The sequence below is a fragment of the Zea mays genome, chromosome 3 (genome assembly GCF_902167145.1).
Source record: "Zea mays cultivar B73 chromosome 3, Zm-B73-REFERENCE-NAM-5.0, whole genome shotgun sequence".
Lineage (NCBI taxonomy): Eukaryota > Viridiplantae > Streptophyta > Magnoliopsida > Poales > Poaceae > Zea > Zea mays.
In genome coordinates this window covers 193,362,664-193,388,324 of record NC_050098.1, presented here as the reverse complement: position 1 = coordinate 193,388,324, position 25,661 = coordinate 193,362,664, and the positions used below count along the sequence as shown (strand labels likewise).

Here is a 25,661-nt window from a genome sequence, read left to right as displayed (position 1 = left end):
AGTTCGGTCTATTTGATTCCTAATATTTTTTTAAACTAACAACAAACACTAATGACAATAGAGGGAGATAAATTTAAAATCAATGTGGTATATTCGCGTTTCAAAAATTTTGGGTTCAATTATTTTTAATTTGAAAAATTTAAAACCCAAATATATCGAACCAATTTCTAGTGGCATTGAAGGGATCGGTATAGATTTTGATGACATTTGAGGGATTTGCTTTAAATATAACTAACGACGTTAGCTTCAAACTAACGGTGATGGCATTCAAAGGATTAAAATCTAAATTTGATGGTATTAAAGGGAAGCTATAAATTTTAATGAGATTGAAGGGATCAATATAAGTTTCAATGACATTGAAGGAATTTTCTCTTTTTTTTTCTCCAAGCATCGACAGGTGCAATTTGCAATCCGATCAAACTCTCTCTCTCTCTCTCTCACGTTTCAAGCATCACAAGTCTAACCATGAATCTACGGTGTTCTCAGCCATCATTTATTTATTGATAATAAAGTACAGGTTCGATGGCTAAAAAGTATGACATGGGGCCATTGGCTGTGGTAGTACTACGACCATGCTACACGTTGATTTTGCTGCCGACACGGAAACGAGTAGCAGGTAAACCTGCATCGAGCCATCGACGACGACGGGGAGCCAAGTAGTACGAGTAACAAACAATCCAATGGACGCGGCGAAATATTGGCACCCGGCAGCACACCCCCACCAATCCCGTGTCCCCACGATCCAGATCAGAAACGCAAAGGACAATCGACACGGACGCGACGCGAAGGCGACGCACCAGCACCACCTAAAATTCTAAAAAGGCAGGGCCGTTTCCCCGACCACCGCCCGACGAATCAGCGCGTCCGCTACAACGCCGGCGACCCCCGCCGGCGACGACCCACCAGGGCAGCGATCCACGCAGGCGAACAACGATGGGCGGCCGCAAGATCGCGCTGCTGGTGGGCATCAACTACCCGGGCACCAAGGCCGAGCTCAAGGGCTGCTACAACGACGTCGACCGCATGCGCCGCTGCCTTGTCGACCGCTTCGGCTTCGACGAGGCCGACATCCGGGTCCTCACCGACGCCGACCGATCCGCGCCGCAGCCCACGGGGGCTAACATCCGCCGCGCCCTCGCCCGCCTCGTCGGGGATGCCCGCCCCGGGGACTTCCTCTTCTTCCACTACAGCGGCCACGGCACGCGCCTGCCAGCCGAGACGGGGCAGCACGACGACACCGGCTACGACGAGTGCATCGTGCCCTGCGACATGAACCTCATCACAGGTGCGGTCGAGGGATCCATTAACCTTCTCCTCTGTGCTTCGTTTTCCCCTTGCAAAGTGCTACTCTGGAACTGGTAAAAACGACACGATCAGCATTTAGACGGATGCCTTGAGATGTGAATCTAAACGTGGAAGCAATTGGTCAACGCCTACCTGATGGCTGATGTGGATCTGTTCGCGTGTTTGTTCCAATCCAAACATTTGACATCGCTTTTGTAGTTTTGGTATCCTGTGATCTGGAAGCACGCGCTTAAGGCTGATGATTAGGCTTCCCCATTTGCTAGTGTCGCACAGCGGGAACTTTGTATAAGTCTGATCTGTCAATATCTTTAGTGGTTATACTATCTGATTGAATTTCAGGTATGACGACTGCTTTTCTTATGATGTTATAAACGTGTATAGCAAATTCATAGAGTACGTTAAATTGTGTGGAGGGGTTATATCTTAGACTTGGATTACATGGCCCAACGATAATATCTAGTAAAAAAGCTTTCACGATTTTGAGCATGCAAATTTACTTCGGTGAATGTATCTCCCAAGGTCCTTCAACTCCAGCTGATAGCACTCTAGTTGTTTATCTAATAGGTTTCCATTTGGAAACATGGTAGCAAATGGTAACGAGTCAGTTACATGGTTACTCAGATGACTTAATTAGCAGTGGAGGTTTTTTAGTTTAGCAAGTCATTTAGTTCCATCCAAGTGTAACTGAACATTGCTTCATTTCAATGGTCAAACGTCTTTACAGAAGGATGATGAAATTCAAGTTCCGCTACATAGGTTGCCAGAGTTTACCTGTTTTGCTAGTTGGTTTTAGGGCTGTGGTAGTGTGGTGCCCTGAGCTGTTTTAGTTGTTAGCCATGTCTAGGTGCAGTGGAGTTGCTAGTTGGGTCATTTTTCGACCAAGTGCAAGTGGTTATTGGTTGTCGGTAATTGTACCGAAGTCGTAGAAGTTACTATCTCTGTTCTCGAATATTTGTCGTCCGTTAGTTTATTTTTGAACTAAATCGCGACAAATAAAAAAGAACGGAGGGAGTATTTCGTTGGACAAAAGTAGCGGCAAAGCTTTTTTTCCTTCGTCTGATGCTTTTCTTTTGTCATTTTTCATGGAAAAAGTTCAGTGTCAAAATTCTTGTTTCAATCTGCAGATCAGGATTTCAGGGAACTCGTGCAGAAGGTCCCTGAAGGTTGCCTATTCACCATCGTCTCTGACTCATGCCATAGTGGTGGCCTGCTGGACAGTGCTAAGGAGCAGATAGGTAATAGCACCAAGCAGAATAAGACCCAGTCCCGTGAACCTGATGAGCCTCGTCATTCTGGTTCTGGCAGCGGCTTCCGGTCATTTCTCAAAGAGACTGTCCGCGATGTGTTCGAGTCTGAGGGGATTCACATCCCTCATAGTCGTCGCCATGGGGATGATGACCAGGACGACGGTTACGCACAGCCAACTGGAAATGGCCGCACCAAAAACCGCTCCCTGCCACTCTCGACCCTGATAGAGATGCTCAAGGAACAAACTGGAAAGGATGACATTGATGTGGGTTCTATCCGGATGACGCTGTTCAACATCTTTGGTGATGATGCCAGCCCAAAGATTAAGAAGTTCATGAAGGTCATGCTCGGAAAGTTCCACCAGGGCCAGTCAGGTGAGCAAGGCAGTGGTGGTGGTGGTGTCTTTGGCATGGTTGGTGCCCTTGCTCAGGAGTTCTTGAAGGCTAAGCTTGAAGGGAAGGAGGAAGAGGCTTTCAAACCTGCATTAGAGCAAGAGGTTCACAGTGTTGACGAGGTGTACGCCGGGAGTAAGGCCTGGGCACCAAACAATGGCATTCTGATCAGTGGGTGCCAGACTAACCAAACATCAGCGGATGCAACTACACCGCAGGGTGTCTCCTTTGGTGCTCTGAGCAATGCTATCCAAACCATTCTTGCAGACAAGCACGGGAAGGTGACGAATAAGGATCTCGTGATGAAAGCACGTGAGCTGCTGTCCAAGCAAGGGTACACTCAACAGCCTGGACTATACTGCAGCGATGAGCATGTTCATGTCGCTTTCATATGCTAAAACTTGGATTGTTACAGCGATTGCTTTCCTCCATCCTTTTGTGTTGATCGGTGCACCAGAGGTTGATGTTTTTCTTCCCATGTATGTTACAGCTATATTGTATCAGTGTTTGTTGCTTGAGGATATGTTTCAATGGACTATGTCAATATTGAAATAACTTTTGAGAAATGTTTCTATATATGAATAATATACACACTTGTATCATGATCTGTACCAACCTGTAAGCTACACTAAACATATCAGTTTTCCTACATTCCGTCGTCCCAGTAAACTTAGTCCTATAGATGTCCAATAAGCACGAGGCCCGCGAGCCCGACACGAAGCCCGCTGTTTGGGCCCGGTTCGAGCCCGGTACGACCCGGTTCTATGCGGGCCTAGGCTGGCCCGACACGAATAAGCGGGTCGGGCTCAGACAGAAAACTAGCCACGGTGGGCTAGCCCGGCATGGCCCGTTTACCTTTAAGCCCGTTAAGCCCGCTTTTTTTACACTAAAACGTGCTTACCGGCCCGCATAGCCCGTTTTTCAGCCCGCTTGTTTCGTGCTAAACGGGTCGACCCGGCCCGTTTAGGCCCGCTGCGGGCCGGGCTCGGACAGAAAATTGAGCCCGCGTGCTTAGAAGGCCCGGTCCGGTTTTCTAACCGTGCCTGGTGGGCCGGGCTTCATCGGGGCCGGACCGGGCGACCCGTTTGGCCATCTCTACTTAGTCCATGTCAATTCTTGTGATGGTTCTAGTCCGCTTGTCTACTTTCAGTTGTGTTCCTGCTTTTTTTAGGCCATTACTATTACTATTTCTCATGCGTGTTTTTTTATCATGGCTTGTTCGGTAGTTTTCAAGATCAGGTGATTGGGTTGATGAGAAATTTGACTTGTATGAGATTTAGAGCCTATTTGTTTCAGTTTTTTTGCTGATTCTAGCCACCAAGAGTTGTTACGGACTCTCAAACACTCGGCTTTTCAGCCAACTTCTATAAAAACCACTTTGTTGAAAATCATCCAAAATCAATGTTAACATACAATTGGTTGAGTCGTTGCGACAGGAGGGATACACCACTTCCTAGATCCTAAACCCTATGAACCCGGTCATCTTCCTCCACATGTTATCCTCATAATACTCAGATTCTCCACACATCTAGATTCTTAGAAAAGCTTGTCAGAAAAAAGCCAAAACAAATAGGCCCTTAATCTCCCTCGATCTCTTTGATTTGGGATCAACCGAACATGCCCTAAGTTAATATAAGACTGCATATGGCTGAGGTTGATTCTTGTTTGCTTCCTAACTTGGATTATGTGTGATTTAGTCTTCTCCCATACATCTAAGAAACCATATATGTAGAGATGTGTCGTGGTTTCGGAAACCGGGATGACAATAGATTTATGTTCGGTGGGGATGCAAACATGAACTCACTCTGAATGGTGAATCGTGGGGATTCGAGCTGTGGAACTGAGGCACAAGGGTTATACTGATTCAGGCCGAGGCTCTAGTTCAGTGTAGTGTTGATCGTAGTATTGCTTGAGGCGTTTAACAGCTTGTGTGCTTGTGTGTAGAAAGAAGGTTGACCAGCCCTTTTATAGAAAGAAGGTTGTCCAACCCTTTTATAGTTCAAGGGTGGACTCTACAGTTGGGACTCGTATTCTCCTTGGGGCACTTGGCTTGTAACCCCTGGGTTACTTTATCTCTCCTAGCGTCGTTCGTGCGAGCGTGTGCCGTCGTACTCCTAACACGGCGCTCCGCCCTGTCTTTTCCCAAGGATCTTTGTAGCTTGTTTGGTGTCGACACTGTGGTACCTGGTGGGTCCCGCAATGTGGGCTCAAGGTGAGGTTCAGGGTCGTGTTTAGTACAGCTTCATCTTACGTCATACCCCTCACGTCATCTTCCAGCTTGCATAGTCCATCTATTGGCTTCCTGAAAGAAGATGTTAGCAAGACTCGTGAGCGCTAGGGGAAGGGTGTAATGGCCCACAGCCATGGTGCCACGTGGTACTACGAGAGCTCCTCCAATGCTTCTTTACCCACCACTACCGGAAACAACTGCTTTGCCGAAAGACTAGAAAACACTCGGCAAAGAAGTCTCGGTGAACCGACAACGGTTTCTTTGCCGAGTACTTTTTGTCGGGCACTCAACAAAGACTTTGTCGAGTGTCACTTGGTACTCGGCAAAGCAAAGTCGCCGTCACGGCGCCAGGTGACGGCGACCGAGACTTTGCCGAGTGCCACCGTGACACTCGACAAAGGCTCACTCTTTGTCGAGTGTCCACTATACTGGCACTCGACAAAGAAGCACCCCGTGGGCGCCTTTGCCAGTTCATAAGAATTGGTATGAACTGACTCCCAGAACAATCCCTGCCCACACCGACGCCAGCCATCCAGGACATCATCGGAACATCCAACCCTCATGTAAGGCCTAGCCATATGGATATTAAACAGACCCTTGAAAAAAGCCAAAGATTAACCGTGATGGATCAGATCCACCAAATGAAGACAGAAAAAGGCGTCGCTCTCGCGCTCGGGAACTCACGCGGAGGCGTCAAAAACGTTCACAATCGGTAGATAACATGCATGCATCACAATCCCACCTATGCAATTTCCTAAATACTACGATAACTAGTGCATCTCGCCATCAAAACACTTCAGTACGAGAAAACACAAAGATTTAACGAATAAGAACGAGACCACCCTGATTGGAAGACACGACCAGGGTGGCATGACACTTACCCGTGAACAACCCTGAGAATAGTTGCGGCGATGCGCCAAAACTTGTTGTCGCAAAACGTGTGATGGTTTACGATCACCCTAATGACGAATACATATTTACCGTCCAGGGGACTCTCCAACCCTAGTGTAACAGACAAACTTTATCTTCTATTCTTAAGCTAACTTATTAGCGCTAATTTTATGGCTGACTATCTCGAGATGTTCTCGCGCGGGAAACACCCTTCTGCTCTTTTGGGCCGCTCTTCGCGGCCACACCCTGTGTTGCGGCCTGTTTTAGGCTCGACTGAAATCTGGTGATACCTATTGTTAAGACATGAAACAATAGAATGATATTAAATTTTAAATGGTTATTATTGTATTTTTTGCGAGCTCGACGTCATGAGCTAGGTGCCACGAAGGCTCGGTGCTAGTTTGTTCGGCTGCCTACAGACTACTACAACTACAATCCATAGAAATAAAATATTGTAGGCCACACCGAACGACCAAGCTTGTAGCGCCGAGCAAAAACCCAAAAACGAAATTAAGCCTTCTAAGTAAATTTTTAACGAAAAAGGGTAAAAATGAAAAAAAAACTGTCTGCCTTTTTCGCAGTTGGTGAAACATTTACGCGGCGGCGATCAGCGAAGATCCCTTCACCTTCGTTCACGGCATTTCACTGTCTCCGCAAAACCCTCCTTCCAGCTTCACGCCTGCCACAGCCTTGTCAATGGCGTCGGCGTTAGTGCCGGCCTCTTTTTCCCTGGCTCACCCAGCAGCCCGCCGCCCCGTGAATTCAACCGGCCCCGCGGCGATGTTAATGTTACGCCGAGCGGGTCTCGCCACCGTATGCCCGCCGGAGCGGTCGCTGGGCTCCGATTGCCTGAGGGCTGGCGCTGACCCGAGGCTGGCGATCCACGTTGCTTTGCGCTGCCGCTCTGCGTCGTCGACCGGGCGTGGGACGCGCGCCGCGGCGACGATGACCAAGAAGAGCGTGGGCGATCTCACCGCAGCGGACCTCGAGGGGAAACGCGTGCTCGTGCGCGCCGACCTCAACGTTCCCCTCGACGACAGCCAGAACATCACCGATGACACCCGCGTCCGCGCCGCCATCCCAACCATCAAGCACCTCATTAGCAACGGCGCCAGGGTCATCCTCACCAGCCATCTGGTAAGCCTCGATTACTATCGTGATATGCACGCATATGTCTCCCATATGAGTGTACATCAAACTCAAATCGGTTCGATACTTCTATCAAATCTATAGAACTGAATAACTGATGCATATATTAGCTGTGGATTCAGATGTAGTAACAAGTCTGAATGACTGATACATATATTAGCTGTGGATTCAGACGTAGTAAAGCCGCATTGGCACTTGTGTTAGTAGGTGCTTGAGTTGTGGACTGGTGGCCATTTAAGTTATGTTGAGTGACATCCTCTTTGGTGATTTAGATAACACGCGCATAATTTTTTGAAAACTTTTACTTAGACTAACCATATTCCTTAGCATTCTTCTGTAATTCGTTTTTCTATCTTCTAAAATAATTGAACCTGCACAATCGAATTTACCAAGAGATGTACTCCCTCCATCTCAAATTAAAATTCGTTTTTCCCTTTTAGTAGATTCATATAATAATTAATGTATCTGTTCTATATACGTGTCTAGATTCGTTATCATCTATATGAATATAGACATACAAATTTAGAACTAAAACTACTACTATTTTGAAACAGCAGGAGTAGTTAACTCTACATCATGGAAGCTAGTGTTCGAGTTTACATGTCCCGGATCTGGCATAATATTTCAACTTTCAAGTGACGAGGTGATGTGGATTATGTAGGGATAGTAATTCTTTGTCGGGGGAACTAGAAGTTCTGAATGATCTGCACTTGTATTTGCTGCTGGTGAAACTTTTACTAGACAACATTTATCACAACGCAAGGTTCATGTGGAGGGTGTCCCTAGGGTTAAACTTTTGTGAATGACATTTAGGGCTAGTTTGGCAACAAGAGGATAAAAAATCTAGGGAAGCATTCCACCAAAGGGATTCTAAATGGCACTTTAATTCCCTAGGAGGATTTTCCCCACGAGTATACTTTCCCACCACCGTTTGGCAACCAAGTGGCTAAATACCCCTCTTGAGTAAAAAACGCTTTAAAATCAGAAAAAATCAAAGAAAATAAGAAATATTTAGACAAATTAGAAACACAATGAAATCTCACTAAAAATCCAAGAAAACTGCACTAGATATAATTCACGCAAAGTATAAGTTCAAATAGCTAGCATACGTTCAAATAGCTAGCATACGGACAGCAGGTAACCAATTACCATCTGTCCCGAATTGGTAGCCAAATTCACTTCTGAACCTTCAAGCCAAAACCGTAATCACCATTCTTTCAACCAATAGTTTTCATAACATAAACAAATATTTTCAGAACCAAAATAGTACATAATGACCATACATAAGACTTTAGTTTTCATGACAGAATAAAATAGAAACGTAAGCTACAAAGATAAGTAGGTAAGAGATGGCTTTGGTCTTCATGTCAATGTGATAATTTCAGTCTTCTCGACAGTGCTTTCAGTCTCCTACTCTCCTGGACCCCGGTCTTCACGGTAGCAGGAAATGCAGCATGCACAAGACAGGGAAACATAACCAAGGAGATCATCCATTTTCCTTTTCCGTGTCAGCTTCATATGTTGCTTCCACTCAGCACTCTGCAAGTACCAAGTAACACCAATGTAATGGCTTGGAGATATATAATCTAGTTGGTTGTCCAGCCATCCTTCATCACCATTTTGCCCTCTAATTATGTTGTGAAATGTAATGGCTGCAGCTGCGATCTTGATTTGATTTTCTATGGGATGGAATGTGTCTACTTTTAGAATTGGGAACCTTTTCTTAAGAACACCAATGGCCCTCTCTATATGGTTGCGGAGAATTGCATGGCGATGATTGAATAACTCTTTGTAGTTTGCATAACCACTTTGTGATGAACGACTCCTCCTAAATTGACTGAGATGGTATCGAACACCTCTGTATGGTGCAATGTATGATGGTGTATTTGCATACCCACCATCTACAAGATAAAACTTTCCTTCTGGCACACTAAATCTTTTGCTAATAGCAGATCGAAGCACCCCTGCGTCTGATGCCGACCCTTCCCATCCACACGAGACAAATGTAAAATTGAGATCAAAGTCGCAGACTACCATAACATTGTGTGAAAGAGTTCCTTTTCTATTTCTATATGGAGGGGCCCTATCTTCTGCGATAGTGATGGATACATGTGTGCCGTCAATGGCACCAAGGCAATTCTGCATTAAAGGAACAAATATGAAAATATGTTGAGGACATGTGGCAATTAGCATAGGATAATTGTGTGTTTGCAGTTGTAGCTCACCTGAAAAAAGGGCATGAACCTAGAATCTGTTGCAATCCTAGCATGAGTTTGAACTGAGCTAGGAAGCTTCACAAATCGTTGAGTTAGTATGGGAACTATCTCAAAAACTTCAGATATTTTTCGATGGATAGTCTCTCCACTGTGTTGAAAAGCCTTTTGTAGCATTTGGTTACTGGCGTTGTGGGAGATCATATACATGAACATCCCAAGTTGCTTCTCAACACTAACTCCTCGTGTGTCACGTAGTAAATTCTCCCTTCTAAGAAAATTTGACGTGGCTTTGAATATTTCCTTTTCCATTCTAAACTCAGATTTGCACCAGCTCTCATGCCCTTCAAGAATTTCTTTAACCTTTTTAGCACCGGTGAGGGAGGATGTGTGGATGGGTCTTTTCTCTTCCGAGAGGTATGGGATTATAGCAGGGAGAATAACAAAGAATAGTTCATCATCATCTTCCTCCTCCTCCAACAAAAATTGCCTAACATTCTCCTCCCAAGAACCCATTATCTAGAAACATAAATTTTAATCATGGACTTATATAGATGTGCTACCTATCAATATAACATATAAAACTGATGCAAATTAAGGAAACAAATTGGAACAAAATATAGTCGTGACAATGTGAAATATAGACTTCAGATTAATGGTCGTGGGGAGTCGGGGGTGGTGTGGGGGGCAATATAATGCCGGCAAGGAGATCCAGGACGAGGAGCATATATATGGATATGAAATGTCTGTAAGCAGGGGTGCTACTCAAAAGCTCGAAGCAGCAGCTTCCAAGAAGTGAATTGAAATCTGGTTGGGTGTATTGGGGCGGGCAGGCAGCAGGCAGTTTGATCACGAGCAGACACTGACAGGATGGCGACGACCTCTAGTCTAGCTCCATGTGACAATGTGCGACCTGTGCTCAGTGTCGTCCGAAAGGCACCGCGCTCGCTCGCTCCAACTGCAATGCCGCCGTCGGCCGCCCGTCGCTTTTGGTAGCGCCTGTGATCGCTTTTGGTAGCGCCCGTCACTCCAACTGCAACTGCAACGGCGTGATCGATAGGAGGCGAGACAAGTCTAGATCTGGTAGGGTTCGACGCACCTGTGATCTGTCAGGTTGTGATCTGTCAGGGTCTGAGGCTGCTAGCGCCCAGGTCCTTCGCCGCCCAAAGCACGACCACCTCCTTCCAACTCGTGTTCGTCGCGCGTCCCAGAAATCACTGGCGGAGGGGGCAGCGACGGAGATCGCACAGCGCCGCCATTCGCGAGAAGAGAAGACGAGACGAGGCCAGAGGGATAGTGGCCCGACGTCAAGAGGCCGGGCGTCTTTCCACGCGTAAGTTGGACTCGAGGCGGGCTGAGTTCCCCACGGAGCCGCCTTCCAAACAAGCCAAAAATCAAGCCCGTGGAATCTTGTCACGTGGGCTGCTGGCCCAGGGAAAATGCTGGGTTCCCGACGGGGAAACGGGCTGCGAAACCAGCCCTTATGGGTCGGTTGGATCCCTTCATTTTGAAGGAATTGAAATTTACTTAATAAACTAATTAATAGAGTAGGTTATTTAGTTTGGAATTTGATGTTCCACCGCTTTCCCAAGTTCAGGTGTGAAAATTGATTTTATGTATCACTAGTTTATGTTTCTATTCTGCAACTTATAATATGTTACTCGGCTCGCTCCCGGTAATAGAAATGTAGCATATAAATATCTCACACATATGATCAACAATAGTATACAAATAAATTCTATATAAAATTATATTAACTTAATTGATCTATGCCTAAATTAGGATTATTATTTTCTCGTTCTTTGTTTTCCCCACTGTGGATGTGCAGGGTCGCCCTAAGGGTGTTACTCCCAAGTTTAGCTTGGCTCCCCTTGTACCAAGGTTGTCTGAATTTCTAGGTATACAGGTACCTTTTGCTTTCACAATGATACAAATATCAAAATTAGAGCTCATCTATTGCTTTATTTATGTTGAGTATATCGTGTGCACATGCACAAATAGGTGATAAAGGCAGATGATGTTGTTGGACCAGAAGTTGAGAAATTGGTGTCTGCATTGCCAAATGGTAATGTTGTGCTCCTTGAAAATGTTAGATTCTACAAGGAGGAAGAGAAGAATGACCCAGAGTTTGCAAAGAAGCTTGCCTCTTTAGCAGATCTTTATGTGAACGATGCCTTTGGAACTGCTCACAGAGCACATGCGTCAACTGAGGGAGTTACCAAGTTCTTGAAGCCCTCAGACTAGCTCCAACAATGAGCTCTAAAGGGTCCTGTACCCTAAATTTAGAGGATGAAGACGTCCTCTACCCCTCCAGCAGCGTCCTCTAAACGGTCCTCTAAATTTAGAGGACGCTGCTGGATCCTCTATGTATAGAGTTCCTCTAAACGGTTCTCTATCTATTTGAATACTTTAAACAACCGTTTTAGTAAAACTAAAATATGTACAATACATTTGAGAGTATGACAAACACGTATGTACAAAAATTTAAAAATAAAAATGTCTTTAATATATGTATTTACATATAGGGGACGTGATTTAGAGGACGTTGTTGGAGAGGAAATAAATATAGGGGGTAGAATCTTTTAGAGAAGACTGTAAAGGACGAATATAGAGGATGTATATAGAGGACGTTGCTGGAGACAGTCTCAGTCGCAGGGTTCCTTTTGCAGAAGGTTTGTGTATTTTATGTCAATATATGAATCCTAACCATGAAAAGTTTAAAGAGCAAATGCTATTATTTCCTTTTATTTTCCTGTATTTCTCTTACATGCACAGGTTTGTCTCTTCAGTTTCCTGATCTTCTACACAAAATAAAAATAGCAGGAGCTTGATTACCTTGTAGGAGCTGTTTCAAACCCCAAACGACCATTTGCTGCTGTTATTGGTGGCTCCAAAGTGTCATCTAAGATCGGAGTTATTGAATCACTATTGGAGAAATGTGACATCCTTCTTCTGGGTGGTGGTATGATCTTCACGTTTTACAAGGCACAAGGGCACTCAATAGGTTCTTCCTTGGTTGAAGATGACAAGCTTGAGCTTGCGACCTCTCTCCTTAGAAAAGCAAAGGAGAAGGGTGTCTCCCTTATGTTGCCATTCGATCTGGTCGTCGCTGATAAGTTTGCTCCTGATGCTAGCAGTCAGGTTGGTTACATTTTTATTTCTAGTATTGTTATCACGGCATGCATGACACTTAAGAGAAAAAAACTAGCTGCTCTTGTATGCTTGTAGTGATGGTCTGAACGTGAGATTGCTCTCCAGGTTGTTCCTGCATCTGCAATTCCTGATGCATGGATGGGTCTGGACATAGGTCCAGATTCGATTTCGGCGTTCAGTTCTGCCCTGGAAACTACTCAGACAGTCATCTGGAATGGACCCATGGGAGTTTTTGAATTTGACAAGTTTGCAGTTGGAACCAAGGTAATGCTATGTGATGTCTCCTCTGCTTAATATAATGGCGCGCAGTTCTCTTGCGCTTATCGAGAAAAAAATGCTATGTGATATCATTGTTTCTGCTATTGACACTTTTGAGGAAATTGTGTAAAGAAACTTGACCATGAATTCTCTTCTTCAGGCAATTGCAAAGAAGTTAGCCGAGCTTAGTGGCAAGGGCGTCACTACAATAGTTGGTGGGGGAGACTCCATTGCAGCTGTTGAGAAGGTGGGTGTCGCCGACTCTCTGAGCCACATTTCAACTGGGGGTGGTGCAAGTTTGGAGTTGCTGGAAGGGAAGGAGCTCCCAGGAGTAGCTGCACTGGACGAAGCTTAGGATGACCAAGCTTAGGATGTCTTCAGGAACATCACCTAAATTTCATTATCTAAAGAAGCACATTCTAAAAGATTTCGTCTTTTATATCTTCTCTATCTCCAGTGTCCTCTAAATTCGGTTCTCTATATTTATAGTGATAACAAAATTCTTATTCCAATTTATTTTCCCTCAAAATTGCATTGTTTGTCAATTATAAATTATGTACGTATTCAAGTTAAATTTTAAATTAACTATTTAAAATTCGAAATTTGTGGCCTCATAAATTATTTAGGATAAAACAAATTTATCGGGACCACTCCAATTGAGTCCCACTCACTCACTCCTATAAATCACGAGAGCATCCAAATACTATCATGTTGGCAAAACTTAACAATTGTACATTGACAAGCAATGATTATATTAATTTGTTGGACAGAGATTTCAGAATCTATAATAGCATTGATCTCTGCATTGAGAAAATACATTGAAGACTGCTCAACAAGTGAACTATATACTTGTGCCAACTGATGTTTGATACACTAGTTTTTCAACAAATTGGTCATGAATCTTTACAGGATTTCATAACCATCACAGCACATGTTTGTCTGTATTTGAGCGTACTGGTAGTTGTGAACTTAAATTTGTATAGTTATTTTATAATGACACAACCCGATGTCACACAAGATACAAAAAGCCAGAGAGAAATTTTGATATAGCTGGAAGGATCACACGAGATCTCAAAAACAACAGCAAGCTCCATCACATACACAATGAAGGAGGAGATGCAGTGGCACAATTGGAGTTGAGAGAACAATCTGCATTTAGTATGGTGATGGCTTCTGCTCAATGCATGCACAATGAATTCATCCACTATAATTTACAACCTTCAAAACAATACATACTACTAAATAAGAATGCAAGGATTTTTTAAAAGAAGGAACGTTGCCATACCAAGACTGGTATACATCTTCTGTCTTTATATATAACTGGCATGTCAACGTAAAAATTTAACAAAATAATTGAAGAGAACAGCACAACATCAGGTTTTGGTTTTGCTGAGGGCGCCGTAGGCAGAGCACACATGGAAATTGGGTCACTGTCATTCTGATCAATTAACTGATGCTGCTCTTGCAACAGCCTGGGACATGGAGTAGATTGAGCAAAACGTTTATTCACCTAACAATGCAAACTCAATGAATTACATTGCCATATTATTCAAGTGAACTGAAGAATTATGTTGCCTTGAAGATATATAAGTCTGTTTAATCCGCAAGTCACATGAACCAAAGGACTTAGGTAGTTGTGATGAACTGCAACATGGTTTCATAACATTCTCAGTCTCCTGGCCAATTACAGTGTTCATTGTTGGATGACTCATTTGTGAGGCAATATTTGGAATATAATTTGGATCAGAGAGAGTATTGCATTTCATTTCAACGTGTAAATTCAATATTAGATAAATTAGTAGCCACAAGAACCAGCATAAGTTTTTTAAGAAATATTTTCAGAAGCCAGATAAGAAAGCAAAAATGGATGCAGATAAATTGACCACAACAAATTGCATAAGTTTCCAAATTAAAGAACTAAATTACCATCTAATTCTTCAATAAAAATATATTACTGAAACAGAAAGAGAATGGAGAAGGGTTTTCGTATCAGTACGTGTCTGCTAGCCACCCCATCAAAGAGCGGCTTTCCGTTGTAGTCTCGGCCTTCCAGAATTGCTTCGTCGCATAAGCTGATAACGGCACCGGCAGCGATGGTGGGCTGGTGGCTGGATTAGCTTGAAGAAACCTGGGGGCAGGTCAACGACCGCTGAAACCCTTGCCCGATTCATCACGAAGTCGTCCCATCCTGTGCCCCTCGCCCTCTCACCGCTTCCGACCGCACCCTCGCCGTCTAATCAGAGTCGCTGCCACCATCGAACCCCACATCATACCTCGAGGAACAATTGCCGGAGCGAGAGTGGTGGCAGAGATTGGGGGCTTGCTGTGTGAGGATTGGATGGGGAGTCGAGGGAGCGTGCGCGGAAGGGGGGGAGCTCAATGTCATCGGAGACATACCACAGAGACGATGTGATGCTCGGTCGACGCGACAACACAAGAGGGTTCTGACTTCCGAGCAGCGTGGGAGTGAATCAGAAGGCGGCGGCGCGGGAGGTAAGAGACAATAGTGAACGGTAGCGAGTTCACCGCATTTGGCGACACTCAGTTTATATTCGTCATTTACGGTCTATTCTAAAAAAATTTATCTTTTATATCTTCTTTCTTTTCAACATCATCCTTTAAATCACGTTCTCTATTGTAAATATCTATATTAGAGATATTTTTTATTTTTTATATATGTATTTATCATACTCTGAAATATTATACATATATTTAGTTTTGTTAAACCGGTTATTTAAAGTATTCAAATGGATAGGGGACCGTTTAGAGAAATTCTATATATATAATCCAACAACGTTATCTAAATTTAGAGGACGCTGCTAGAGACCATAAAAGACCGTTTGATTCTCTATATTTAGGGTAGAGTAGCCTTTAGCGGCTATCGCTGCGTCCGCTACAGGATGTTTTAGCACACCTCTTTTGCACACCTTATCGGAGAAAGACTCAGACCATCTACAAGCGATTCTTTATTTTTAGCTCTCTATTTAACTCTTTATTTATCATTTCTTAAAATATATACTATATATATAATATCTTATTCCAACAGACAATCTATCTAGTTTGGCTAGTTAGATCTAGTTTAGCTAGTTAGAGTGGCTAGTTAAATTTAGCTAGTGAGGAAGCCAATTTGGAGAGTCTAATAACTTGGTAAGCTAAATAACGAGTCTGTTGAATAGCCAAAATTTAGCTTTACGAGCCATTTAACTAATCTCTCGAAGATGTTGTCTCCACTACCACATTAAGGTCCACTACATAGAATCATCTTCAAGGCTATATTGCAATTTATTTCAGGTTTTTAAAACGCTCACCGGCTTGAAATGTAAAGATTGAATGTTTTCGGCGTTTCCATGAACTACTCGAATGTATTGTGACGTGGCTATACTGACAAGAGATGAAACCAAATTGCTTGTTTTATCTTTATAAAAGGGATTAAGAGAGGAGGTCCCGATAGAAACCGGTTTATTTAGAGTGATGCAAATAAATATATCAGGACTTATTCTCTTCATCTATTTTTTAGATAAAATAAGCAATTTGGCTTCATCTCTTGCCACTATGAGAATCAGATCACTTATTACAACATGAAGATCAACAAGAAAAGTTTATCTCAAAACTCAATTTTAATATTATTTGACCATTCAAAGGAAGGAAAAAAAATATGCATTGGAGCCTGTCTCGAGTAATTGACAAGCGTAGTATTGTTGGCTTCACCAACATAAAAACTATTTTATTTACTAAACACTCACATGAACTTTTAAAAAATATAGGGACAAGATCATAATTAGACTTCAAAAACAAGGGCACAAGCACAAGAGTCCCTACAAAATAACGTGGGCATCTATGTCTCAAGATTTCATAAAAATATAATCTACTGTTAATCTAGTAACATTTATTTGACATCTTAGTATTTTTATAGATTTTATCAAACTTGAAATTATTTTTTAAAAGAAATGCATTCTTGAGACCATTGATTTATTTTAAAAACAAGAAACGAACTCTTTTAGGCGGAAGTTTTTTTCTATAAGGAATCGATTAAATCGTGGAGAGCACAGTACAAAAATTTAAGGGAACAGTTCTCAAAGACACAAGTGCAGCTCCGTACCTATGACTCAAGAGTCAACACAACGATTCATACAAAGATGCTCAATGGAAAGGGGGGAAATGGATCTAGGCACCAGCACGGCAGCACCACAGCGGCACAGCCTCACACGAGGTACAACTCTTGACCAGCAGTCCAGCTCATGAGCAGTCCGTATCATGAATACACCAGAAACCACTAGTAGATAATGAGGTTCAATATAGGAATACACACACAAAAAAAAGGAACACTCGTTTTACATCAGATGTTCAACAGCAAGAAGAAACTGCAAATGCAAGACGGCTTGTCGGATACATGACCATTGCACTTTCCGGTTATCACTTATCCAGTTATCCCGGAGAACGGGTACGTCGTCACACTCACACAGCATGATGCATTGGCATCAACAAATGTCTCATGAGAAGTTTGAACAACATACACAAAAAGCAGCGCAATAGCTATCACGACGCACCCACTGACCCACCATGAAAGTGATATAAAAAAAATGTCCCCCCATAGTGACCGATACCACTCTTGATCCCCGTAAAACTACTATATTGGCGAAGATAAGTCTTTTTTTAGCTCCAGCGATACTCCAAATAGTTTTTTTTGGCACCAATATCCCTCTCAACGCACCCCCCCCCTAACCCCAACACACACACACAAATAGATGAGGTTATGGGTCTCCCCAAAATAGGCAAGGACCCCACCTATCGCTCACCTCCCTCTTCCCCTCCATCATAGTCACCAATGCCATGTGCGCCAAGCACGTGAAGCTAGGGTTAGACAAAATACTTGAGCTTGGTTCGTTTCAATTCTTTTACAAGCTGAGCTAGTATCTCACATCGGTTTGTCAATAATTCGACTTGAGACAACTCGCGAGCTTAAACTAGCTAGCATTTGTCAGCAAAACGTGGCTGGTCCGCGCCCTAGGTTGGGCGATGTGGAGGCTCCTCCGAGGTCAAGGTCGAGTTCGTCTTCCGTGGCCGAGGCCGAGTCTGAGCCCCTAGGTCGGGCGAGGCGTAGACTGTTGGTGAGGCCAGGGCGGAATTTGAGTCCTGGGGTCGGGCGAAGCGGAGTTCGTCATCTTCTGGGGCTGAGCCCAAGTCTGAGCCATGTGTCGCCTTTCCGCAAGGAGGAGGGGGGAGAGCGCCATGTTGCCCTCGGTGGGCGCCGAACATGGTGTCTCCGGTGAGCTGCAGGCGGGTGATCCGAGCGGACGTCCGTGCCCCATTCGTTAGGGGTCGGCTAGAGGCCCAGAGGCGCGCCCAAAAGTACCTGCGGGTGATCTGCCGGACTCGGTCCCCTGGCGACGGGGTCCGAGGGCTCGATGCCTCCCTCCGATGGGATTCCGTTACAAGATCGTTCCCGCTGGTCTCGGAAATGTCCTATGGTACCTCGAGAGCGCAGCCCGAGCCTTGGTTATGTATCGAAAGTACCCATGGTCATCCCTTGCTCTGTGTCTGAGGCGGCTGTGAACCCTTCGGGGGCCAGCCTTCGAACCCCTGATCAGTAGTGGGCGCGGAGCCCGAGTAGCCTGAGGCGGCCGTTGAACCCTTCCGAGGGGCCGGCCTTCGAACCCCTGACCAGTAGTGGGTGTGGAGCCCACGTGCTCTAAGGCGGCTGTTGAACCCTTCCGAGGGGCCAGCCTTCGAACCTCTGATCAGTAGGGAGGCTCGGAGCCTGGTTCCTTCATAGGGAAGGATCCCTTCCGGGGTATCCCCTTTCCCGGTCCCTGTTGCAAGAGAGAGAAAGAGGAAAAAAGGAAAAGGATACGAAATCGAACGACGCGGCGTACCTTTTTTGACGCGGTCATTATGGCGAAGGCGAAGCGTCGCTCGCTTCTCCTGCCAGAGGCGCCGCCTGTCCTGCCGCGGAGTTAATGCGACGGGGCGAGTGGTTCGCACGGCAGCCGTTGCGCGTGCGCGAGCCATTCGAGGAACGGGACACGGGCGCGTTGTCTTCACGCCGTGAGAGAGGGTTCTCTCGCTGCCCCCGGATGAGACGTAAGCTTGGCTGACGACGTGACCGCTGCTCTTGCCCGCCTGCCACCGCCATTACTGCCGGCCCATTTTCGGCCGCATTGACCGTCGCGCCAGGCTGGAGTCGCTAGGTTGTGCGCTGGGTCGCCTCGAGTCGCGGTATTGGTTCCGCAGTCGAGGAGGCGCGGTGGTGGCGCAGGTGGCGGTGCAGTTGCAGACGCGAAGCATTCGGCGCGCCGGTTGCATGACGCGTGGGTCTGGGCCTCCATGCTGGGCGTGTTGGGAGTCGGAAAAGCGGCCCACTTGGCACGGTTGCATGCCGCCCGCATGGCTGCCCGCCCTCTCGCCCGCTGGTCTGGGCAAAAGTGGAGAGCCGCTTGTAACCGCTGGGCGGTTGCACGTACCACGCGCGGCGGTTTGGCTTCTTCTGCTCTGGGCCGGCTTGCATGACGTGTGGGACCCAGCCCCCGCGCCGTAGGGGGAGGACCTTGGAGCGTGTTGGAGAAGACTCAGCCCACGACGGCTGGGGACGCAAGTGGGGAGAGTCGCCTTTAAAAGGAGGGTGGCCCTCTTTGAAGGCGACCGTGTCTTCGCGCTCCCTTATGCATCGTGTCTTTCCACCTTCCAAGCCCCCGGATGGGGGATATCCGCCGTCTTTCCGCTTCGTTGTTGGAGGAACGCAACTCCGCGGGAGTTGGTACCTTTCAGCCGTCGTTCGGCTTCAAGGATTTTCATCATGCAGCCCGGCTGCACCCCTCCGCCGGCGGTCACCCAAGACGGTGACCTCCAGCCCCTGGATGGGGAGAGGCAAGCCGAGCTGCGATCTTGGTCCCGCCCTCAGCCTCAAGGATGTTCATCATCCTCGCTGGGGCGGGGAGCGAGGCGAGCCGGGGCTCTACCTCCCGCGCGGGCCGGCTGGCCACCCCTTCTTCCAGCTTCAAGTGGTGGCAACCATCCTCCAGCTCTGCGGAGGAGGCGTCCTCCAGCCATGCCGGGGAAGGCGAACTGTTGCTGCCCAGCTAGGATGCAACATTCCGCCTTCTTCCTCGCTTTCGTGGCGAGGACGGGAACGAGGACCTGCCGGTGCGCTTTGGAGTGGCCCGCTCTTTGGCTTTGATGGCTGGTTCGCGTCCCTTGAGCGGGAACGTGAACGAGAGCCTTCTGGCGGCCGCGTCCGTCCTGGGACCATGGCTGCTGCTGCAGAGGTCGCTGGCGGGTCGCCCGGAGCTCGTCGCCCCGCAGGCTCCCCGGAGTGGAGGCTGTTCATATCCGTGGGGACGGAACCAGAGTTCCGTTTGTAATGGCACTTCGAATGCCAGTGTTTTTGTTCACTGTGGCTGTCGAGGCCTGAACATGTATGTAAATTCGGCATGGAGCCGTGTTTTTCCCCATTTTCGAGCACTAAGTCTCGCCTGTTGGTTGTCTGAACCGCTTCACCAAGCGTGAGTCGCCCCGTGTAAAGGTGACGAGTGAGGTATCTGTATCCCGGAGGCGTAGGAGTCCCTTGGCTCGGTCAGCCTTGTTGTCCGAGGCTTCCCTTGCTTAGTTAGAGGAAACCCTCGGCCGCTCTTCGATGAGCCGAGGCCAGGGGTAGCGGTGCCAGCGCGAACAGAGGCAGAGTTGGCTCGAAAAGAAGACCAGGTCGGCCGGAGCCTGGCCGGGTCGTCTGTTAGCGGGACCGACGCCGGAATTGACCTGCCGAGGCCTCGGGGTGACCGGCCGAGACGCCTGCTCGGGCCGGATTCTTGGAGAAGACCCTGGCGGCGATGGCCCGAGCTTGGTGATGACGTTGTCCTTCAGAGTGGAGACCCTTGGACCGCGTCGCCGTCCGAGGCTAGGTCGGACCTCGCCAGAGGTGTTGTCGACGCCGAGGGTGCTGCTGCTCCCTTTAGCCATCAAGATCCGAGCCTGCAGGATTGGATTATCTTGTAGCGTGTGTTTTCTGCGGCCGCCGAGGCCAAAACACACCCTCGCCGTATTGTAAAGCCGCGTCTCCTTTCCTCTTGTTTCGAGTATCTGGACTTTTTTGTTGGTAACAGAACTGTTTGTGCGAGCGAGAGTTGCTTCTCACGGAAGGTGATGAGTGAGGTATCCGTATCCCGGAGGCGTAGGAGTCCCTCGGCTCGGTCGGCCTTGCCGCTTACGCGCACTCTTACCCGTCCATGGGGTTCTGTCACCGACGCAGTCGAGAAGGCTCGAAGAATCGCTCCGGCAGAAGAGCTTCCGAACGTGAAGACTTGTTCGGTCCGCGGAATCACTTATCTGAACGTGAGTTACTTATGGCAGAAGGTGATGAGTGAGGTATCCGTATCCCGGAGGCGTAGGAGTCCCTCGGCTCGGTCAACCTTGGCTGCTTACGTGTACTCCGTCGTTTTCAGGATCCACCTTCGAAGTAGTCGAAAAGCACGAAAGACATTCCGGCGGAAAAGATCTTTTTTCGAGGAGAATTTCGACGCAGAGGGGTTCCCCCCTTTTAGCCCCCGAGGGAGGGTCGGGCTTTGCCGGGGCAAGGCTGACCCTTCCTTGACGACTAAACTTTGCGTGAGAGCGAGGTATATGAACAACTTGAAAACATCTTAAGGGTAGAGGCGACGTAGCTGTTGGATGTTCCAAGCGTTGCTGTAGACCTCGCCTTGACTGTTGGCCAGCTTGTATGTTCCGGGTTTTAGAACTTTGGCGATGACGAACGGCCCCTCCCAGGGGGGCGTGAGCTTGTGTCGACCTCGGGCGTCTTGTCGCAGCCGAAGCACCAGGTCGCCCACCTGGAGGTCTCGGGACCGGACCCCTCGGGCGTGGTAGCGTTGCATGGACTACTGGTACCGCGCCAAGTGTAGTAAGGCCTTGTCCCGAGCCTCTTCCAGCTGGTCCAGCGAGTCTTTTCGACTAGCTTGGTTGCTTTGGTCGTCATAGGCCCTAGTCCTCGGGGAACCGTACTCCAGGTCTGTGGGCAAGATGGCCTCGGCCCCATAGACTAGGAAGAACGGCGTGAAGCCCGTGGCTCGGCTCGGTGTCGTTCTCAGGCTCCAGACCACTGAGGGGAGTTCCTTCATCCATCGCTTGCCGAACTTGTTGAGGTCGTTGTAGATCCGAGGCTTGAGTCCTTGTAGAATCATGTCGTTGGCACGCTCTACTTGCCCATTCGTCATGGGATGAGCCACGGCGGCCCAGTCCACCCGGATGTGGTGATCCTCGTAGAAGTCCAGGAACTTTCTGCCGGTGAACTGGGTGCCGTTGTCGGTGATGATGGAGTTCGGAACCCCGAATCGATGGATGATGTTGGTGAAGAACGCCACCGCCTGCTCGGACCTGATGCTGTTCAGGGGTCGGACCTCGATCCACTTGGAAAATTTGTCGATGGCGACCAACAGGTGCGTGTAGCCCCCGGGTGCCTTCTGCAAGGGGCCGACGAGGTCCAGACCCCACACAGCAAAAGGCCATGTGATGGGTATTGTCTGCAGAGCCTGAGCGGGCAGGTGGGTCTGCCTTGCGTAGAATTGACACCCTTCGCAGGCGCGGACAATTCTAGTGGCGTCGGCCACCGCCGTTGGCCAGTAGAAACCTTGTCGGAAAGCATTTCCGACAAGGGCTCGAGGTGCTGCGTGGTGGCCGCAAGCCCCCGAGTGTATTTCTTGGAGGAGTTCCTGACCTTCGGTGGTGGAGATGCATCGCTGGAGGATGCCTGAAGGGCTGCGGTGGTAGAGCTCCTTCCCTTCTCCCAGCAAGACGAACGATTTGGCGCGCCGCGCCATCCGCCGAGCTTCGGCTCGGTCAAGGGGTAGCTCTCCTCGGTGGAGATATTGCAGGTACGGGGTCTGCCAGTTTTGATCAGGCGTGACCCCGCTTTGCTCCCCCTCGACGCGCAGCGTTTCGCCCTCGGGGGCCGAGGGTACCTCGGGCCGAACCGAGGGTGCCTCGGGCCGAGCCGAGGGTGCCTCGGACTGTGCCGAGGGTACCTCGGGCTGGACCGAGGGTGCCTCAGGCTCGGGCGCGTCGTCGATCTTGACGGAGGGTTGATGCAGATCTCGGGAGAAGACGTCCGGGGGTACCGTTGTTCGCCCCGAGGCTATTTTGGCCAGCTCGTCCGCAGTCTCGTTGTAGCGCCGAGCGATGTGGTTGAGCTCGAGCCCGTAGAACTTGTCTTCCAGGCGCCGAACCTCATCGCAGTAGGCCTCCATCTTCGGGTCGCGGCAGTGGGAGTTCTTCATGACTTGGTCGATGACGAGCTGCGAGTCACCGCGAGCGTCGAGGCGTCGGACCCCTAGCTCAACGGCAATCCGCAACCCGTTGACCAGAGCCTCGTACTCAGCTACATTGTTGGACGCCGGGAAGTGGAGGCGTAACACGTAGCGTAGGTGCTTCCCGAGGGGCGAGATGAAGAGTTGGCCTGCGCCGGCTCCTGTCTTCATCAGCGACCCATCGAAGAACATGGTCCAGAGCTCCGGTTCGATCGGAGCTGTTGGTAGCTGGGTGTCGACCCATTCAGCCACGAAGTCCGCCAGGACCTGGGATTTGATGGCCTTCCGAGGGGCGAACGAGATTGTTTCGCCCATGATTTCCACCACCCACTTTGCAATCCTAGCCGAGGCCTCTCGGCAATGGATGATCTCCCTCAGGGGGAAGGATGACACCACAGTTACCGGATGAGACTCGAAGTAGTGTCGCAACTTCCGCCGTGTCAGGATCACCGCGTACAGCAGCTTCTGAATTTGTGGGTAGCGGATTTTGGTTTCGGACAGTACCTCGCTGACGAAGTAGACTGACCTCTGAACGGGCAATGCATGCCCCTCTTCTTGCCTCTCGACCACAATCGCGGCGCTAACCACCTGAGTGGTCGCGGCGACGTAGACCAAGAGGGCTTCTCCGGCAGCTGGGGGCACCAGGATAGGCGCCTTCGTGAGGAGCGCCTTCAGGTTCCCGAGGGCTTCCTCGGCCTCAGGGGTCCAAGTGAAGCGCTCGACCTTCCTTAAGAGGCGGTACAGGGGTAGACCTCTTTCGCCGAGGCGTGAGATGAAGCGGCTCAGAGCCGCGAGACATCCCATGACCCTCTGTACGCCTTTCAAGTCCTCGATGGGCCCCATGCTGGTGATGGCTGCGATCTTCTCCGGGTTGGCTTCGATGCCCCGCTCGGAGACGATGAACCCCAAGAGCATGCCTCGGGGCACCCCGAAGACACACTTTTCGGGATTGAGCTTGACGCCTTTCGCCTTGAGACATCGGAATGTCACTTCAAGGTCGGAAAGGATGTCAGAGGCTTTCCTCGTCTTGACTACGATGTCATTGACGTAGGCCTCGACCGTGCGGCCAATGTGTTCGCCGAACACATGGTTCATGCACCGCTGGTACGTCGCGCCCGCATTCCTCAAGCCAAACGGCATGGTGACATAGCAGTACATGCCGAAGGGTGTGATGAAAGAAGTCGCGAGCTGGTCGGACTCTTTCATCCTGATTTGGTGATACCCTGAGTAGGCATCGAGGAAAGACAGGGTTTCACACCCAGCAGTGGAATCCACGATCTGATCGATGCGAGGCAGAGGGTAGGGAACCTTTGGACATGCTTTGTTCAGACCAGTGTAGTCTACACACATCCGTCATTTCCCCCCTTTCTTTCTCACAAGCACAGGGTTGGCAAGCCATTCGGGATGGAATACCTCTTTGATGAACCCTGCCGCCATTAGCTTGTGGATCTCCTCGCCTATGGCTCTGCGCTTCTCCTCGTCGAATCGGCGCAGAGGCTGCTTGACGGGTCGGGCTCCAGCTCGGATGTCCAGCGAGTGCTCGGCGACATCCCTCGGTATGCCGGGCATGTCCGAGGGACTCCACGCGAAGACGTCGGCGTTCGTGCGGAGAAAGTCGACGAGCACTGCTTCCTATTTGGGATCGAGCTCGGAGCCGATCCGGACTTGCTTGGAGGCGTCGCTGCTGGGGTCGAGGGGGACGGACTTAACCGTCTCCGCTGGCTCGAAGTTGCCGGCATGACGCTTCACGTCTGGCACCTCCTTAGAGAGGCTCTCCAGGTCGGCGATGAGGGCCTCGGACTCGGCGTACTCCACGCACTCCACGTCGCATTCGAACGCGTGTTTGTACGTGGGGCCGACGGTGATGACCCCGTTGGGGCCCGACATCTTGAGCTTGAGGTAGGTGTAGTTGGGGATGGCCATGAACTTTGCGTAGCAGGGCCTCCCCAATACCGCGTGGTAGGTTCCTCGGAACCCGACCACCTCGAACGTCAGGGTCTCCCTTCGGAAGTTGGAGGGTGTTCCGAAGCAGACGGGAAGATCGAGTTGTCCGAGGGGCTGGACGCGCTTCCCGGGGATGATCCCATGGAAAGGCGCAGCGCCCGCCCGGACCGAAGACAGATCGATACGCAGAAGCCCGAGGGTCTCGGCGTAGATGATGTTGAGGCTGCTGCCTCCGTCCATGAGGACCTTGGTGAGCCTGACGTCGCCAATGACGGGGTCGACGACGAGCGGGTATTTCCCCGGGCTCGGCACATGGTCGGGGTGGTCGGCTTGGTCGAAGGTGATGGGCTCGTCGGACCAGTCTAGGTAGACTGGCGCCGCCACCTTCACCGAACAGACTTCCCGGCGCTCTTGCTTGCGGTGCCGAGCCGAGGCGTTCGCCGCTTGCCCGCCGTAGATCATGAAGCAGTCGCGGACCTCGGGGAACTCTCCTGCCTGGTGATCTTCCTTCTTGTCGTCGTTGCGGGCCCTGCCACCCTCCGCGGGTGGCCCGGCCCTGTGGAAGTGGCGCCGAAGCATGACGCAC

General features: G+C 48.9%; 3 protein-coding genes and 1 long non-coding RNA gene across 9 annotated transcripts; 2 read left to right on the top strand and 2 right to left on the bottom strand.

The window, feature by feature from the left end:
• The first annotated feature begins 940 nt into the window (after positions 1 to 940).
• On the top strand, positions 941 to 3,604 carry LOC100274565 (uncharacterized). Its single transcript, NM_001148920.1, has 2 exons — positions 941 to 1,285; positions 2,430 to 3,604. Exons 1-2 carry the CDS (start codon positions 1,024 to 1,026, stop codon positions 3,341 to 3,343), a joined length of 1,176 nt encoding a protein of 391 aa, NP_001142392.1. The 5' UTR covers positions 941 to 1,023; the 3' UTR covers positions 3,344 to 3,604.
• Positions 3,605 to 6,701: 3,097 nt separating this feature from the next.
• Positions 6,702 to 13,354, top strand: LOC100381624 (phosphoglycerate kinase). Its single transcript, NM_001174441.1, has 4 exons — positions 6,702 to 7,203; positions 12,249 to 12,569; positions 12,687 to 12,845; positions 13,000 to 13,354. The coding sequence occupies exons 1-4, from the start codon at positions 6,763 to 6,765 to the stop codon at positions 13,192 to 13,194; spliced, it is 1,116 nt and encodes a 371-aa protein (NP_001167912.1). The 5' UTR covers positions 6,702 to 6,762; the 3' UTR covers positions 13,195 to 13,354.
• On the bottom strand, positions 8,404 to 10,875 carry LOC100381556 (uncharacterized). Of its 6 annotated transcripts, none has more exons than XM_008674841.4 (4): positions 10,528 to 10,726; positions 10,342 to 10,467; positions 9,441 to 9,947; positions 8,404 to 9,354 (listed from the first exon to the last, which is right to left on the bottom strand). In XM_008674841.4, the coding sequence occupies exons 3-4, from the start codon at positions 9,942 to 9,944 to the stop codon at positions 8,626 to 8,628; spliced, it is 1,233 nt and encodes a 410-aa protein (XP_008673063.1). In that variant the 5' UTR covers positions 9,945 to 9,947; positions 10,342 to 10,467; positions 10,528 to 10,726; the 3' UTR covers positions 8,404 to 8,625. The 6 variants fall into 6 exon arrangements, 5 of the variants coding, with proteins under 5 accessions (XP_008673063.1, NP_001307819.1, XP_008673067.1 ...); XM_008674845.4 differs by having other exon boundaries at positions 8,413 to 9,354; positions 10,342 to 10,427; positions 10,528 to 10,875; XM_008674844.3 differs by having other exon boundaries at positions 8,413 to 9,354; positions 10,342 to 10,436; positions 10,528 to 10,737.
• Positions 13,355 to 13,969: 615 nt separating the features above from the next.
• On the bottom strand, positions 13,970 to 15,369 carry LOC109945316 (uncharacterized). Its single transcript, XR_002268457.1, has 2 exons — positions 14,836 to 15,369; positions 13,970 to 14,349 (listed from the first exon to the last, which is right to left on the bottom strand). It is a non-coding gene; the product is annotated as an uncharacterized lncRNA (long non-coding RNA).
• Between the last annotated feature and the right edge of the window lie 10,292 nt (positions 15,370 to 25,661).

Coding starts and splice junctions, on each gene's coding strand:
- LOC100274565 (NM_001148920.1), top strand. CDS start 1,024: ATGCGCCGCTGCCTTGTCGACCGCTTCGGCTTCGACGAGGCCGACATC. Junction 1,286..2,429: donor CGACATGAACCTCATCACAG/GTGCGGTCGAGG, acceptor TTCAATCTGCAG/ATCAGGATTTCAGGGAACTC.
- LOC100381556 (XM_008674845.4), bottom strand. CDS start 9,944: ATGGGTTCTTGGGAGGAGAATGTTAGGCAATTTTTGTTGGAGGAGGAG. Junction 9,355..9,440: donor GGTTCATGCCCTTTTTTCAG/GTGAGCTACAAC, acceptor CCTTTAATGCAG/AATTGCCTTGGTGCCATTGA.
- LOC100381624 (NM_001174441.1), top strand. CDS start 6,763: ATGGCGTCGGCGTTAGTGCCGGCCTCTTTTTCCCTGGCTCACCCAGCA. Junction 7,204..12,248: donor TCATCCTCACCAGCCATCTG/GTAAGCCTCGAT, acceptor AAATAAAAATAG/CAGGAGCTTGATTACCTTGT. Junction 12,570..12,686: donor CTCCTGATGCTAGCAGTCAG/GTTGGTTACATT, acceptor ATTGCTCTCCAG/GTTGTTCCTGCATCTGCAAT.